Source organism: Notolabrus celidotus, chromosome 21 (genome assembly GCF_009762535.1).
Source record: "Notolabrus celidotus isolate fNotCel1 chromosome 21, fNotCel1.pri, whole genome shotgun sequence".
NCBI lineage: Eukaryota > Metazoa > Chordata > Actinopteri > Labriformes > Labridae > Notolabrus > Notolabrus celidotus.
The window spans coordinates 2,958,424-2,974,912 of record NC_048292.1 but is presented as its reverse complement, the minus strand read 5'-3'; the positions used below and the strand labels follow the sequence as shown (position 1 = coordinate 2,974,912).

The 16,489-nt window shown below is 40.0% G+C and overlaps 4 protein-coding genes across 8 annotated transcripts in view; 2 read left to right on the top strand and 2 right to left on the bottom strand.

Moving 5' to 3' along the window:
• The first annotated feature begins 978 nt into the window (after positions 1-978).
• LOC117805308 (tetraspanin-9) lies at positions 979-7,157 on the top strand. 2 transcript variants are annotated; one of them, XM_034673984.1, is made up of 9 exons: positions 979-1,226; positions 1,681-1,715; positions 3,468-3,547; positions 3,672-3,863; positions 4,114-4,188; positions 4,290-4,391; positions 4,519-4,650; positions 6,563-6,646; positions 6,755-7,157. In XM_034673984.1, exons 3-9 carry the CDS (start codon positions 3,485-3,487, stop codon positions 6,824-6,826), a joined length of 720 nt encoding a protein of 239 aa, XP_034529875.1. In that variant the 5' UTR covers positions 979-1,226; positions 1,681-1,715; positions 3,468-3,484; the 3' UTR covers positions 6,827-7,157. The 2 variants fall into 2 exon arrangements, with proteins under 2 accessions (XP_034529875.1, XP_034529874.1); XM_034673983.1 differs by having other exon boundaries at positions 981-1,223; positions 1,675-1,715.
• Positions 7,158-8,972: 1,815 nt separating this feature from the next.
• amdhd1 (amidohydrolase domain containing 1) lies at positions 8,973-13,156 on the bottom strand. Its single transcript, XM_034673567.1, has 9 exons — positions 13,008-13,156; positions 11,414-11,520; positions 11,261-11,325; positions 10,904-11,181; positions 10,602-10,827; positions 10,305-10,429; positions 9,935-10,028; positions 9,685-9,845; positions 8,973-9,328 (listed from the first exon to the last, which is right to left on the bottom strand). Exons 1-9 carry the CDS (start codon positions 13,142-13,144, stop codon positions 9,223-9,225), a joined length of 1,299 nt encoding a protein of 432 aa, XP_034529458.1. The 5' UTR covers positions 13,145-13,156; the 3' UTR covers positions 8,973-9,222.
• A 176-nt stretch (positions 13,157-13,332) lies between these two features.
• Positions 13,333-15,861, bottom strand: snrpf (small nuclear ribonucleoprotein polypeptide F). Its single transcript, XM_034673568.1, has 4 exons — positions 15,729-15,861; positions 15,120-15,245; positions 13,796-13,860; positions 13,333-13,599 (listed from the first exon to the last, which is right to left on the bottom strand). Exons 1-4 carry the CDS (start codon positions 15,729-15,731, stop codon positions 13,533-13,535), a joined length of 261 nt encoding a protein of 86 aa, XP_034529459.1. The 5' UTR covers positions 15,732-15,861; the 3' UTR covers positions 13,333-13,532.
• The window catches only part of ntn4 (netrin 4), a 44,205-nt gene continuing 42,834 nt past the window's right edge, over positions 15,119-16,489 (top strand). For 3 of the 4 annotated variants that reach the window (XM_034673563.1, XM_034673566.1, XM_034673564.1), the window contains exon 1: positions 15,119-15,300. In XM_034673563.1, coding sequence (XP_034529454.1) covers positions 15,279-15,300 — 22 coding nt within the window. In that variant the 5' untranslated portion in view covers positions 15,119-15,278. Of the gene's footprint in view, positions 15,301-15,812; positions 15,924-16,489 lie in introns of those variants that run through there. The other variant, XM_034673565.1, reaches the window with a different exon arrangement.

Sequence of the window (16,489 nt, the reverse complement as noted above, 5' to 3'; positions counted from 1 at the left end):
CAGCTGCCCTACGGATCAAGCTTCGAATTACCATGACCATAACCTTCACAGACACGTTGTTATTCAACCTTTATAGATAGATAGATAGATAGATAGATAGATAGATAGATAGATAGATAGATAGATAGATAGATAGATAGGAACATTATTAATCCTTTGGGAAGGTTCCCTCAGGAAATTCTGACTCCAGCAGCAGGTAACACCAAAGGACAGAAAAAACTGCAAAAATGCAGAGAATTACTTTTCCTTCAGTTAATGTAATTATTCCAAGTTATTGTTTATAACTCTGAGGTTTGCATGTAAAAAAGAAAAGGTGATGTTGAGGTTTCTATTTCCTCTCTGGATGCCTGTAACAGTCTGACTGCAGATTAATGTAAACATACAAGATAAGGCATCTATTAAAAGAGGTAATCAGTATTTATAGTCTTTTTTAAGATACAAAGAGGACGTGCAAACCCTCAAATAAAGATTTGAATCCCACATTTACATTCATTTTTAGTTAAAACAACCTAATGATGAAATATGAGTGAAATAACACCATAGAGGAGACATTTCTGCAGGAAAACTTCACTTTTATAACTTGAAATCAAATGTTATGAACTTTACTTGCATGCTTTGTGTTTACTTTTTTTAATTGCATTGATTTAAATGTAACTGGGTGGTTTTTACAACATGATATTTGTGCTTTAATTCAGTAAAATGCCTGATGCACGCTCTTTTAATGGAGGTCTGCAGACAGTGGAGAATGGGACTTTTTGTTGCAGTACTTCTGTTAGGCACTGGGTAATATTATATACAGGACTGTGCAGGACTGACATGAACACATGGTGTCCATCAGAGTTCATTAATCTGTAGGATTCATTAAATTAGAGACAGATATGTTCACTATGTCTGAGGATTTGTTTTCATAACCTCCAGGGTCTTTGCCCGGCTGGTCCCTGTGTCTCCACCCCGGACAGGCACGCCTCCCCCCCGGTCACTCCTCTGCTGTGCTCCGCCCTCTTTAAAGAACATACCCTCCTCCTCCTCCTCCTCCTTTTCCTCCTCCTCCTCCTCCTGTTCTCTCCAGCCATCGAACAAACTTCAAAGCAGCCTTTACTTCATGGTTTTGATGTTTTAATGAACTTGTTGAAGCCTTAGTGAAGCTGTGAAGTCGGAATGTGAATCTCTGCGGAGGAAACTCGAGAGTTATGTGGAGGATGAGCCTCAGCTCGTAGCGGACGGTAGGAACAAACTCTCCCCTCTTTTTGTCACATTTCCGAGGCATGGACATGAAAACAATCACGGCCTGAGCCTGTGTGGAGGTACCGAGGTATCTGTGGTCTGAATAAACCGAGTTAATGTACTTTAAAGGGTTAATTTAAGCTAGTTTGGGACAGATGTTAGCTTCGACCGTTAGAAATTAACTTTAAACCGCAAACTGAAGTTCACTCAGTGACGTCATGTTGGGGCAGATTCAGTTTGATTAACAAAATAAAAGACCCAAAAATAACCGGATTTAATCTGTTAAAATGACTTTAAAAAGAGCTTAACACTGTTATTAAATAACTCTTTTACAGTTAATATTATAAGATTGATTTTATGTGTTATAAAGTTAAATAACCATGATAAATAATCCCTGCAGAAGAGCTTTTATTTTATACAGGATTGATTTAATGTTCTTCTTTGTTTCAGGTAAACAACACGAGCTTCCTTTTCTCCTGCTAGTTGAAGTGGTGAGTTTGTCTCCTTGTTGTTTTACTTTATTTTTAACATGTTTTAAGGATACAGGATACAAAAAAACCTCTGTTGCACAATATTCAATTCAATTCAAAATACTTTATTTATCAGGGGGGGGGGGGTTAAAATCAATCAATCAATCAATCAATCAATCAATCAATCAATCAATCAATCAATCTTTATTTATAGAGCACCTTTCATACAAATCATTGCAACCCAAAGTGCTTTACAGTGATTGAAAAAAGAAAGAAGCAGAAATGAAACAATGGCAAGACATATTAGGGGACAATGATAATAATAATAATAATAATAATAATAATAATAATAATAATAATAATAATACAAATTAAAAATAGGAACAGCATAAAATAAAATAAAATAGAGACTAATGCACACCAAAATAAAATATGTGTAATTAAAATAAGTTAAAGCATCAAAATTAAGAACACAAGTAGTTAAAATAAATAGATTTTAAAAAATGGTAAGGATAAGAGTTGAAAAATAAAACTAAGGCTAAAAATATCAATGAAACTGAGTAGATAAATAAAAATTAAATGAATAAATACATGAAATAGAATAAGATAACAGTTAAAATTATTAAAATAATAAAGCAACATTTAAATCAATATTACAGTAAAAGGTAAGTAACACAATTGTTAAACCCTACATAAAAGCCAGACTGAATAAATACGTTTTTAATTTACGTTTAAAAGTCTTAATATCTCTATCAGCGAGGCCAGAGAGCAGTGGTAAGAAGAACATGGTAGGTCAATGACTGCACAGCAGCAATATAGACATAACCACATTCACACAAACATATATCCTGAAATAGAACTTAAAATTAAAATTAAAAAAGAAGCGTGGGGAATGTGCCGAGGTTGTGGTTGGATAGAGAATAAATTAACTGAGGTCAACATTTTAATCAACAGAAAGAAAAGAGAGTTACACTGTGTGGGTAAAAGGGTCGAATGAACCCAGTGCATATTGTTTTAAGTCATGGAAAGAAAAGAGTAAAAGCTCAAGTGGTTTCAGGATGACTGTGCATGGAACCCAAAATGTTTACAGATGTGTGATGAGCTTGGGGAAGTACAGTGTGATGCTTGGTGATCACAATGCCTCACAAAGACTCTAAATAATAAAACTGATGCGACACTTTTAGCATGAAAGATATTAATTATAAGGTGTTGCATATACTCAGTGATTATTACCTGCAAAATGTTCACTTTAATTGACTACAGGCACTTATAAAGTCAAAATTAACATTTTCAATCAAGGAAATATTCTTAAAATGATGTGTGTTTTTTTCTGCCACATTCAATTTATTTCTAAATATTAGTTTCAAGAATGTAAAAATAGACAAACAGCTTTAAAACAGGACAGAAATCTGAAATAAAACATTATACGAGTGCATAAAAGTATTACTTTGATTTTTAAAAAATATAAAAATACCGAAAAACATTCAGGATGGATAATTAATTTAATTGTGCTGTTTGTGTTGCTGTTAGATATAAAAAAACAAGCAACAAATGTAGCTTTAAACAGTGTAAACACTTCATTTAGGAAGTATTTGACCTGTTTTGGAGGGTATAATTAAATCTATAAGCTTTCTGCATATGTTTATCTTACATACAGTGAATTAACTGTGCAGGATTTCTGTTTGACATAGATATTGCATGCATGATAGAGCCATGTGTGTGTTCAATCCCATATTAGGATGATTTTTATAAAAGCTTTGTATGTTTTTGCAGAGCCTCAGGATTCAGTCATGGCTCGCGGTTGCATCTGCTGCGTCAAATACATGCTCTTCCTCTTCAACCTGCTCTTCTGGGTAAATATTCCTCACAGTCTTAAAATAACTTTTAGATTGTTCCCGTAAATCAGCGGTGGAATCAGCGTTTCCAATTAAAGTTTATCTACAGGAAGTTTCTCCGTTTCCTGTGTGTGTGTTTCAGCTGGGTGGGTGTGGACTGTTGGGTGTGGGCGTGTGGCTGTCGGTGTCTCAGGGCAGCTTCGCCACCCTGTCCCCCTCCTTCCCGTCGCTCTCCGCCGCCAACCTCATCATCACCCTGGGCACTGTTGTGATGGTGACGGGGTTCCTGGGCTGCCTGGGGGCCATCAAGGAGAACAAGTGTCTGCTGTTGAGCGTGAGTACACTACAAATACCATGATGCATCACTTCATCATCGTCGTTTTATCAGATTCAATGTGAATGTGTTTTTTAATCATGTTGCATTCAAGTTCTGTTGGGAATTTAAGTACTGGGGCACCTTGTATTTTTTAAAATGTTTACCTTACAGCTCATTTATGTCGAATTTTTTAACTTGCATTGACCAAAATACATAATCTCTGTATTCTGTGAATTAAGCTCATTTCCACTCTCTTTCCTTTCCTCAGTTCTTCATCGTTCTCCTGACCATCCTCCTCGCTGAGCTCATCCTTCTCATCCTCTTCTTTGTCTACACAGACAAGGTAAGAGTTATCTATGATCTGCACACTCTGCTATGATTCCAGCACGTTGTTGGGTGTGTCTGTGTGTCCCTTAATTCACCTCCTCACCTGTGTTTGCCCAGGTGAGCGAGAATGCCAGACGGGACCTGAAAGAAGGTCTGGTTCTGTACAGCACGGATAATAACGCAGGTCTAAGAGACGCATGGAACACCATACAGGGAGAGGTACGAACACTTTCTCTGCATCCAGCCTGCTCTGTTTTAATTTAGCATGCTTTTATTTTGTAGGAATCTGGCTCTGGAATGTGTGTCAGGGTTTGTAATGCTCCTTCTTATCTCCTGTCTCCTGCAGTGGAAGTGTTGTGGAGTGTCGAACCACAATGACTGGTACACCGCCCTGCATGGAAACGTGGTTCCTGACCGCTGCTGTCAGCAGTTTTATCAGGGCTGTGGGCGCAACTCCTCCAACACCTTCTGGACCCGGGTCAGTGTGGTCTTCAGTCTCTAACTGATAACTGATATATATTTAGGTCAGGGTTTTTTGGCCTACATTTACAAGTTTAAAGGGACACTTCAAGGTTTTGGAAAAAAGTTAGTTTTTTGCAATAGATGAGATAATTGATACCAGTGTCATTGTTTGTGTGTCATATAGATAGCTGGATTGGATTAGTTATACAGTTGATTAGTCATAAACAAAAAATACACAACGTGTGAAGTGAGGGATCATGTATAGTGGACAGGTGGTTATACAAACTATAGTCCTGACAGAGTGAGCAGCAGCCTGACAGGAAACTAGTGGTTGAAGTGACTCTAACAGGCAGAGGGGGAATGTGCTTTAGGTGCATTTCGACCAAGAGTTCCAGGGTCTTTTAGCCCCCAGAACTACTTTCCCCTGAACTAAAAGGTTCCTGTGCCCCCATTGTTGCCTGCGTTTCGACCGTGGGCTGAAGTCCCGGGTAGATTGGGTAAATCAGGCCAGTGATGCATGGAGGAAAAAAAAATGTTAATGCACTACACCACCAGACCAGTAGAGGGCAGTAAAACAAAGACGAAAGCCATTCATCACAGATAACACCATAGAAGCAGACAGACAGGCAGGTATCATTATGAGCAACACAACAGTTAGCCTGTTAGCATGAAGAGACTCAGCTGGTCTGTTTTAGATGGTGCTATATTTCATCACAGATGGATTCACTGAATCAACACGTGAGAGGAGATAAGCGTGAGTAGCAAAGACGTTTCAACACGGCTTTAAAATCCTTTAGAACTCAAAAAGCCGTGGCAGAGATGGGACGGTGTTTTGGTTTAAACAGCGACCCTGTTAACTGGAGACTCTCAGCCGGATGCATCCCTCATAAACGTCTTTAGGCGATCGTTAAATATCTGATGAGGATATTTTGAAATCTTAATAAAAACTAAACTAGTTTGCATTCCCAGGAACTCCCTCTGTGTTTCAACAGCTGTGTAAACTCCACAAACACTGACACGTTCAGCTGAAGGTCTCCAGTTTACAGGGTCACTTTTAAAACCGGAACACCGGGAGAGACGGTGTTACGGCCTGAATTTAGACCCTAGGTCCACCGAACGTTAGTTCCGGGGTAAAGTTCCTCCGGTCGAAAAACACCTTATGATGCTGTGATGTTGAGAATGAGTCACCCTTGGTTTGGACCAATCAGGAGCCTTCTATTCTAGGTTGGGTTGGGTTCCATTCTTCTTTGATGCATTCCATTCTATTCTAATGGTTTTCTATCTGATAGAGTTTCGACCAATCAGAATCAAGTATTTAACACACCAGGGTGATAAGATACAGAGCCAAGTTAGAATCCCAGCTTTTATGCTAAGCTAACACACTGTAACTGTAGGTTAATGCTAGCAGCAAAAACATGAGAGTTGTATCAGTCGTATAATTCAACACACTCTAATTTTGAAGCATTTTCTAAAATATGTAAGAGTTTCTTCAAAAAATAAGACATATAAATGCATGCTCATGTTGCTTATTATTTTAGATTTAACATATTTGAATACATTTCCATCTTTCAGTGTTGACTGATGACAGTCTTTCTTCTGTTATTCCAAGTAGACATTAACCCTTCATGTGGGTTCACTTATTACGGTGTGTTCTAGTTAAATGTTCTGCTTTAAGCTCCACCTTTTAATCCCACGTCTCTGTGCGTAAAGACAAGTTGTTAAAAAACAATAAAACACACAGCCTCTTCTCTTTCATCTTAACACGTCTTTGATTTGGTGAAATAATTGAGCTGGTGCGGTGAAGTCAAACGTTCATCGTCTGTGTGATTAAAACAACAAAGCAAGAGTCCTTCCCTTTGACATGCCACCTCCAGATGGGTCCTTGTTTCCTCCCTTCCTTCCTAACATCTGTTGCTGTGTGTTTTCAGGGTTGCTATGAGAAGGTGGAGGAGTGGCTGGATGACAACAAACACCTTCTGGGAACCATCGCCATGTGTGTGTTGGTGATTCAGGTGAGCAGCTTTTTTTTTAAAGCAGCTCTCTCTCTCTCTCTCTCTCTCTCTCTCTCTCATTCCTCCTCCTCTGCTCATTTCTAACTCTGTGTTTTTATGTTCAAACAGCTTCTTGGCATGGCCTTCTCCATGACGCTTTACCAACAGATCCACAGAGCGGGGAAGAAGTACGAGGCCTGAGGGGTGTTTTAATCATATCTGTTACACTCACTGTCTGTTAGTAGAGAGAGTTACTCTGTTTCTGTTACCACTACATCTTTTATCTAACCGTTCTTCACTTAACACCAGAGTATTTATGTGAATAGCATCTGAACTACTTTTGTTACTGTTAGCATGTTTTTATGATCGTCTGATGGAGAGAGAATCCTGACAGATGAAGGAGTGAATCATTAGCTTTGTGGAGAGTTACTCTGTATTAGATAAAGAAGCTTTGTGTACTAACATGTTCAATAAAAGCACTCTACATATAGAAGAGAGTGTGTGGTTTCAGGTGACGGCCTGATTGAGCTCATTACTGTTGTTTTCTCTGGTATCAGCTTTCTCCCTGACGCTCAAACATCAGCTGTTCGGTTCACAGATAGAAGAAGGTGAGCGAGGGGTCGTTTCAAACTTTAACAGAGGTCACATCAAGTCAATCAACAAGTGTTTGATCCCTCGGAGCGTCGAGTGTTTGACTTTTTCTGCCTTCTTCTGACTGATTGTGTTTATCTGCTGAAAGAGAATTTCTTCATTACAGGAGCAGATGAGTAGAGGCGTCTTTCAGTTCACCGTTATCTGAAAACAAAGGTCTCTACAGAGAGGTGTGAACTGCACTGATAGAGATTATTTAACAGGCTGGATGATTTTTATTTATTTATTTGAAGGTTATATTTTTGGCCTTTTTTCATATAGGACAGCTGAAGAGAGACAGGAAATGTGGGGAGTAGAGAGCGGGGGAAGACATGCAGGAAATGGTCGACTGGCCAGGAATCGAACCGGCGACCTCTGTGATGAGGACTGTGGCCTCTGTATGAGGGGCGCTTAGACCACTAGGCCACCAGTGCCCCTATATAGATGATTTTTAAGTTAAAATTAGTATAAAGAAACCAGGGATGGGATTCTTCCAGAGTCCTAGTCTTTTTCCAGCCTTAAAATTTGACTCATTTCAATCTTTAATTCACTCCAAAAAATTGCGATGTGTCTTTAAATCCTGGCCAACAAAGAAACTTAAAAAACTGATAAAACATTTTTATTTAAATGATTTTATTTAAAATTGAAACACTTCTTCCATTTATATTTTTATAAATCTGGTTAAAATTTGCAATTTTTAAATAGTTCTTGTTTTTGAAAGGTATTTCCCGACCCCCTCTTTGGGAACCTCGGCTTTAAAGCTCCTGTGAGGATTTTTAAGTTGATCATGAAACAGACTGAAATTAATACTGATGACTCTAAATCATCTACAAACACTAAAGGCTGATTTATACTTCTGCGTCTCCCCTACGCAGCAGGGGCTGACGCGGACATGAGCCCACATACTTCTGCGTCGATGTGTCTGTGTCGCGCAGCAATTCTCCTCCGAAACGCTTGAGGGCAGTATGGTCTCTCTGATAGCCGGCCGCCTGCTTCCGGTCCCGCTACGATCTCTGTTTACTTTTCCACAGAGATTCAGAGCGTGTTCTGTTAATCTACAGCTGATACATGTTGCTGTTTATCATACAGACATGATTACATGAAGAATAGAGAGGAGGAGATGAAATACACGGCCGATGTGTGGCCGATGTCCGGGATCCCGGAAGTGCTGTGAATGCGGGAAAGACCAAGCCGTCGAGCGGACCAATCACAGAGCTTGCGGTCCGCGTCGGCTCTACGCGGAGTTACATTTTGGAGGAGGTGCACGTCAGCTACGTGCGTAGGCCTCTGCGTAGGTACGGGAGCTACGCGGACCTACGGCGTAGGCTACGCCGTCGATTCGACGCAGAAGTATAAATCAGCCTTAACAAGACCATCATCAGCAGAAAGACTGGGTGTTTATATGTAGTCATTTACATGTTTGAGATTATCACCGCGTGGTCGGAGTCAGACAAAGTGAATAACATCAAACAGCATGTCAGTCTTGATTGGTGACCAAGTGGCAACCTCTGATCCAAAAATATGAGTTCAATGTGGAAGTGCTAAAAACTGCAGTTCATCAAGTGTCCACTTGAGGCTGGCTCTGGAAGTACCAGACACCACATACACACCAATTCAAAAAGGCCGATCTTTACAGCAGAAATAAACATGTTTGAGGTGATTATTCGAATAATCATCGAATCGTATTTTGGCTTGAAATGCCCATCCCCAGGTGATACATTTGATTATTTAAAGAAAGCAGCCTGAGACATTATGCTAAAAAAAAATACAGCTTACACATGTTCAGCACAAAATCAGCAACCGATAAGAGGTATCACTTTGTCCACAGGGGGCGCCAAAATCAACACAAGCCAAAAGTTCCTCACAGGAGCTTTAAAGTTCAGCTGAATACAAACTACAGCTGACTATTAGTATTACTTAAACTACCTTCAGTCATCAGATTAACTCAGAATGAAGTTATTTTGTTGTTATAGACTCAAAGTTTTGTCGTTATCACACACAACACTTCCTTTAATGATGACGTAACGGATCAGCTCCTGATGTCCGCCCAGCTGGTAGATCAGATGCTCCCACCTGAGGTCAGAAACACAGAGGAGACTCTTTGTACATCATGAAATGTAAATATATGAAGCATACAGTTATAAAAATGATAATTACAGGTGTGTCATTTGTAAGAACTACATATTTAAGAGCTTGTGTTGTTGTATCTAGTTAGACGGGTAGGCCTAATAATAAAATGTACACAAGATGCCGCTACCTTTAGTTTTAAAAGCTGAAACTAGTGCCATGGTCTGATCCATTGATCCAATATTCAGCAGTACTAAACCATGCTATCTCCTCCTTTACACGATAAATGTTGAAGACTTAAATAACCTGAAGAAGAACATGATAAAAGTCTGAATGCGACATGTCTCTCTGTCCTGATTTACCTGGTGGTGTTCAGGATCAGCAGGTCCCCGTGTTTGTTGACCTCTAAGGAGCCGTGTGTGTGGGAGGACCCGAGTGCGTAGGCCGCGTTGATGGTGGCTGCAGCCAGAGCTTCAGGCATGGACATCTTCATGTTGACACAGGCCAGGTGCATGACTATAGGCTGAGGAAGAACACACATTAAACCATGTTTCATAAAGAGGAGGGATGATTTACCCATCATGCAACACTGCCTCCTCTTTCTGAACTCACCATGGAGCAGCAGTAAGCGTTCGGGTTGAAGTCGCTGCCGAGAGCGACGATCACACCGGTGTCCAGCATGTCTCTGGCACGAGGCTGAGGCAGCCTGAACACACACACACACACACACACACACACACACACACAGAGGAACATCCTTTGTTTACATTCACAGCAACGACTCAGAGAGGAACATGTTTGACTCTTTAAAAAAAGAAGGATGAGGTTTTCCAATATAGAAAAAAAACGTACATTTACAGGACAAGATCAGGAAAGAGGTAGAAGTGTATGATTTGTCCACAGGGGGCGCTATAACCACCACAGACCTACGGTTCCTAACAGGAGCTTTAAGAGTCACATTGCTTCTCTAGAGTTGGAGTACCTGAGGATGTACGCTGTCGTCGGCAGAAGCACGGCAGCAGTTTTGGATCTTGCCATGGCAGCGATGCCCTCGTCTGTGACCTCCTCCAGGTGACTGATGGCCAACGCTCCGAGCTCTGCTCCAAGCTGACAACATCACACACCCGTTAGCAATATTCATACTCTAATGAATGAGACCTTTAACCTTCATTAGTTTGTTCTTTTAACATTTAATCTCTGCAATGATTTGATTAAGAGAGACAGGATTCATGACGTCACATGTTTTGGATACATTGCTGATGTTACACTTGATTCTTACCTGAGCAGAGTTCATGGGGTGAAGCTCGTCTCCGTGGAAGTTGATGTTGAGGCCCATGTCTTTGCCGGCCTGCAGGATGGAGCGGGTGGAGCCGAGGTCAAACACGCCCTGCTCACAGAACACGTCGATGTTGTCGACTCTCAGACGTCCTTCAGAGATCTTCTCTTTCAGCCGAGGCAGCTGGACCTGCAGGACGTCCTCCGTGGCCTCTACCATGCTCTTCCCTCTGAGGAGAGAATCACAGGTGAGGAGTGTGTGTGTGTGAGGAGAGTGTGTGTGACGTGATGAGACACTCTTCTTACTTTGGCACAGCGTGGGCTCCACAGTAGGTGGAGGAGATGTTGATAGGCAGGGAGCGTCTGGCCTCCTCGATCACCTCCAGCATCTTCAGCTCGGTCTGCAGCTCCAGGCCGTACCCGCTCTTACACTCCACCAGGGTCGTCCCCGCTCGCTGCATCCGGACCAGCCTGCTGCTGAGGGAGGCCAGCAGCTCCAGGGACCCCGCTGCTCGGGTGTGCTCCACCGTGAAGTGGATCCCTCCTCCTGCTCGGTGCACATCCATGTAGGTGGCACCAGCCAGCTGCAGGAGGATCATATTCATTATATCTAATGAAGCTACAGCTGAGAGGTGAGGTGGAAGATAATCCAAACATATGTACCTTCATTGCAAATTCATGCACCCGGTCTCCAGCCCAGACCGGATGTGTGTGAGCATCAACCAGACCTGAGAGAAGGAGGATGTGACACAGATCATCACTGATCTTACATTGTCTTATAGACCATGTGACTCCATATTTAACCACAACACTCACCGGGCAGCACACACATCCCTGCAGCATCGATCACTTTCTCAAAGGACGATTCTGAATACTGAGATCTGATCACACCAGCAGGACCCACGGCTTTAATCAGACCATCACTGCATCAAGAGAATCAGCACTTTAACGTCATCACTCACATGAAACTGACGCCACAGACGAGCTGGATAAATACTTCTTAGACTGAAGACAGGTGAGCCTTGAATGCAACCTTATGCAGATGATACACTTTGTTATGTAGCAGAATAGATTCCCCAAAATATGATAGTGGAATATAACGGTGCACATGTATTCAGCTTTTCGAATTTAAGTTTATAATTGATGTACTTTTATTAAAGTGGAGTTGCAACCATTACTACTAAACATACGGGCATTTGTTTGACAGATTCAGCACTTTTTAGATTTCACTTTGACATGTATAAACATTTTGTTTCTTGTTTTTGAATATTTGTACATTCTTCTTAAAGTTAAGGAAACTTAAGAGTTTATGCTGAAGTGTTCTATCCCAATTCACTGCCCAATTTAGGAGCATGTGACAAATTAAGATGTTTACTTGACTTGCAATTTCTGACACTACATTCGTTGGATGACAAATAAAAGTTTCTCCAATTGAAATTAACTGCAGGATTAAAACATTCACTAGTGGACAAAATGCTCCCTCTTTTTCATCTAAATAATGAGTTACACTTCCCTTCTTTATTGAAAATTAATGGTTTGTCTAAAAGTTGGCACTGTTTGATTCATAGGTGGTAAAATAGACGACCATAAAACACTTGATGCAGTAAAATTAAAGATAAAAATTAGTGCAGCAGTGAAATAAATCCCAAACATTCTACATAAAAGTAGACAATTATTCAACTTTCTTTTATATATAGAAAATAAGATCAAACACACTTTTACTTTGCAGATATTTAAGCTAAAAATATTTTAATTTTATCAGAAAAAAAAGTTTCACTTTATTTAATATTTTTTCCCCAACAGGTTGAGGAACAAAGTTAAACCGTAGATAAAATAAACAGTGACAAAAAAATCTCAAGTTTTAATAAATCATTATTTTCTGGTGTAATAAATAACCCCAACCTCCCCTGTTTAACTATGAATGCATGTCTTTAAGTTAGCAACAAGAGCCTGTAAAACACTTGAGGCACTAAAATCAAACATTAGTGCACAAGTGATATAAATCCAAAGTTTGCATACATTAAAGTACACATTAAAACATTACATTTTAATCCTATCAGAAAAAAAGCTATTTAATTTCATAATTTTTGCCCAACAGATGAATAAAGTTAAACAATAGATAAAATAAACAGTGACAAAAAATATCTTAATTTTTAATAGTTGTTTTCTGTTGTAATTAATCACTGTAGCCTGCAGGGGGCGCCAGAGTGCATCATTTTGGATGACTCCTTTTGTTGAATTTTAACTAAAGTTCACATTTGCTGCTCATGTTTGAAGTGCAGACACATCTAAGAGTTAATGTCACTTTCATTCTCCACTTATACTCAAACATGGTCCATCAAAGTGTTCAGTTTCAGGGTTTAGCCCATTACACAAACACATGAAGCACACCAAGGTCCCAAACTCTTACCTTCCTATCACTACGCTCCCATTCTCTATCACACACAGATCCTGTATCCCATCCTTGGTGAGGAATCTCTCTCCGTTGTTGCAGATTAAAACCACCTGTTTGGCGTTTTTCACCAGCAGTCTGTGATTCCCCGACATGTTGGATTCATCCACAGCAGAGAGAGAGAGAGAGAGCGCCTCTTCACTGTGACTGAGTTTAACTAGTTTAGGAACAAGTCAAATATTTGTCCAGGAGAGTTTAAAGTTCAGAGGGGGCGGGGCTTCAACATCAGATTTAAGAACAAACGGGACCACCAGGTGTAAGAAAGGGGAAATCATTTATTGTGTCTGTATCACAACGTTACAACTTAAAAATTGGTCTCAAACAGTAAAAAAAAAAAAGGAGAAGTTATTTTCAGACAGTTTGAAGAATAACAAAAAAAAGAAACCCGAGCGTTCGTCTGCTTCACATGGTGAAAACACAAACAAACATCATCTACAACGCACAGTCACACTCAGAACAACAAGACCAGGACCCTCAGGAACATCACTCCCTCATCTCTCCATCCTCTTCTTCTTCTTCTACACCTCTGATGTACAAAACGTTATTGCACCTGCAGGAATCAAACACAGCTGTGAGTATGTGACACATCAGAGACATCTAACACTCCACAGGCTCCAGCACTTAAACTGTTCATCATTAACACGGGTTAGTTACTCTCATCTTAGTTTGGTTAACTGTGTTTGATTCATTAGACTGTAATGTTAAATAAACTTATATATTAATAAGTTTAAGTTTTATTGACAAACCTGATTAGCACTTCTCCCAGATGACCCGCCAACGCTCCATCCACATACTCTTCTGTGTTCGCCAGCTGTAAGAAAACATGGAGACACATTTAAATATAGAAACCTACTTGAATGTGTGTCTAACATGAGTCTGGTCCTGCTGGAGGTTTCTGCCTGTTAAAGGAAGTTTGTCCTTGCCACTGTAACTTGCTAAATGCTGCAAAGTGCTCTGCTCATGGTGGATTAAGATGAGATCAGTCTGAGTCCTGTCTGTAAGATGGGACTGGATCTGATCCTGTCTTGATGTTGGGTCTTTGCTAATAAGAGAACATAGAGTACGGTCTAGACCGGCTCTGTTTGGAAAGAGTCTGAGGATAACATTTGTTGGGATTTGGCGCTGTATAGATAAAGACTGATTATTTTTGTACCTAGTCTGCTAGAGTTATTTTTATTTTTAGGAGGTTTAGGATTAAAGATTTATCTAAAGAAACCTGTAAGTTCATGTAGTGTCCCGGCTCACAAAGGTTTAAGGCTGGTTTATACTTCTGCGTTGACCCTCTGCAGCAGTGGTCCCAGGTTTTACCACCGGTAGGCTCCTTAGAGCAGGGGTTCCCAAACCTTTCAGCCTGCGACCCCCAAAATGTAGATGCCAAAGACTTGTGACCCCCACTGTTCCTCCATGTGGTTAAATGTTGGTTCATACTTAATTTAGTTTATACTTTAGAATGAGTTTACCTAAATGCACATGTGTCTGTGTTTCCTGTGCTGTTGTGAATTAACCTGCTGCAACTGATGCTTTTGTCTATAAATTTACAACAATGAGTAAAATATGCAACCTTAGATTACTTTTAAAACATTAAAAAAATTCTGGAAGACTTCTCGTGACCCCCCAGGGGGTCCAGACCCCCACATTGGGAACCCTTGCCTTAGAGTACCAACTATTTTAATGCAAAACTTAATAAGCAGAATTCAACAGCCTGTGATTATCAGAGGTGACATCATCATGTTTGTCTTTAAGGATGGGATAAATAAAAAAACAGGAAGAGGAGGAACATAACTTCAGGAAATGTGTATATGCAACAAAAAAGAAGGATAAAAATAACAAATCAAAAGAACAAAAAGTGGATCTATGGGATCTTATGAGGAACTTTCGACAGCAGGAACCGGGTCTGAATTGAGCTCTGGGGTAGTTAATCTCCCCCCTGCAAAGCTCCTGCTCTGGGGGTACTTTCCACAGGAGCAGGAACTATGAGGGGGAGAATTATCAAGGATGGTGCGTGTAACAAAGTAGATCAAACACAGCTGTATTCTATTAAATTAGTGTACTACAGATGATTCTTCTCACCTGCATGTTCATGTATCCATCCACAGACACCAGGTATCCTTTATACTCCATGCCCCACTTCAGCTTCACCATCACGGGCTTTCCTGTCAGGCCGTTCAGGAAGGGCTTTGGGTTCAGAGGTAAACTCTGAGGAGACAAGACACCTTATTATGATCACATATGGATGGAAACCCAAATCTAAGTGAGTATGTATGAGTTATTAATGTTGTTACTGGATATCATACTGCTTCTAACCGTGATCAGAGATTTAAAGCACAGTTTGTTTTGTTCAAAGAGAAGAGCTAACATCAACAACTCAGAGGATCTGTGCAGCCAGGGCAACAATTAGCACGAGCTACATAAATAAGAGTATTTAAGACATCTCTTTTAATTCCAGATGTAAGATAATATGTTTGCAGAAAGACCTGAAAGCTACTTTAATCACAAATGTCCACATAATGAAGTTACTTCGACGTGAAGGTTTCATTCATTCTCTCTGATTCATGAATGAGAAGCTAACACAGCTAATGCTAACAGGTAATAATGCTACCATCTCTAAGAGGAGAGAAGAAGAGAAGATCAAACTTTTAGAACATTAAGATTAAAATAAACACTCCGAGATAAACTCACCATCTCTGTCTGTCTGGACGCGTTGGGTGGATTAATGAATGAGAAGTGTTTTCGTCTGTAAACGTCTGTTCTTCGTTCTCCAGCAGAGCACACGCTTTGCCGCCGAACAGGAAGTAAAACCCTCTGACCTCTGACCTCACAGGAGGCTCCGTGTTTTTACACAGCGCCCCCCTCCGGCTGGGAAACACACTGCAGGTGAATAATCAAACTTACAGAATAACATACAAATGCTCATTTAAAGGTTAAATTATTGTATTTATAATATATTATAAGTATTATATTCTTAGTTTTGAACCCAGTAATGCTCTATACATTGATTATTACACTTTTTTTAATTAACTTTTTTATTTGAATTTTATCATACTCAACTCAACTCAACTCAACTCAACTCAACTCAACTCAACACAACTCAACTCAACTCAACTCAACACAACTCAACTCAACTCAACTCAACTCAACTCAACTCAACTCAACTCAACTCAACTCAACTCAACTCAACTCAACTTTATTTATAAAGCACTTTAAAACATCCACAGCCAGAAGAAAGTGATGTACATAAATAGACAAACAACGCATTAAACAAACGCAACGATTAAAACACAGGATAATAAAACAATAAAACAATAGAAAAAAAACAACATACAAAACAAACGGATACATGCATACACAAAAAAAAGAGACATTTTGGAGGTTGGATTCAATTAACAACAATGTGGAATATGCAATTTACAATAAGATAACCTACCCCTGAAAAAGATTAA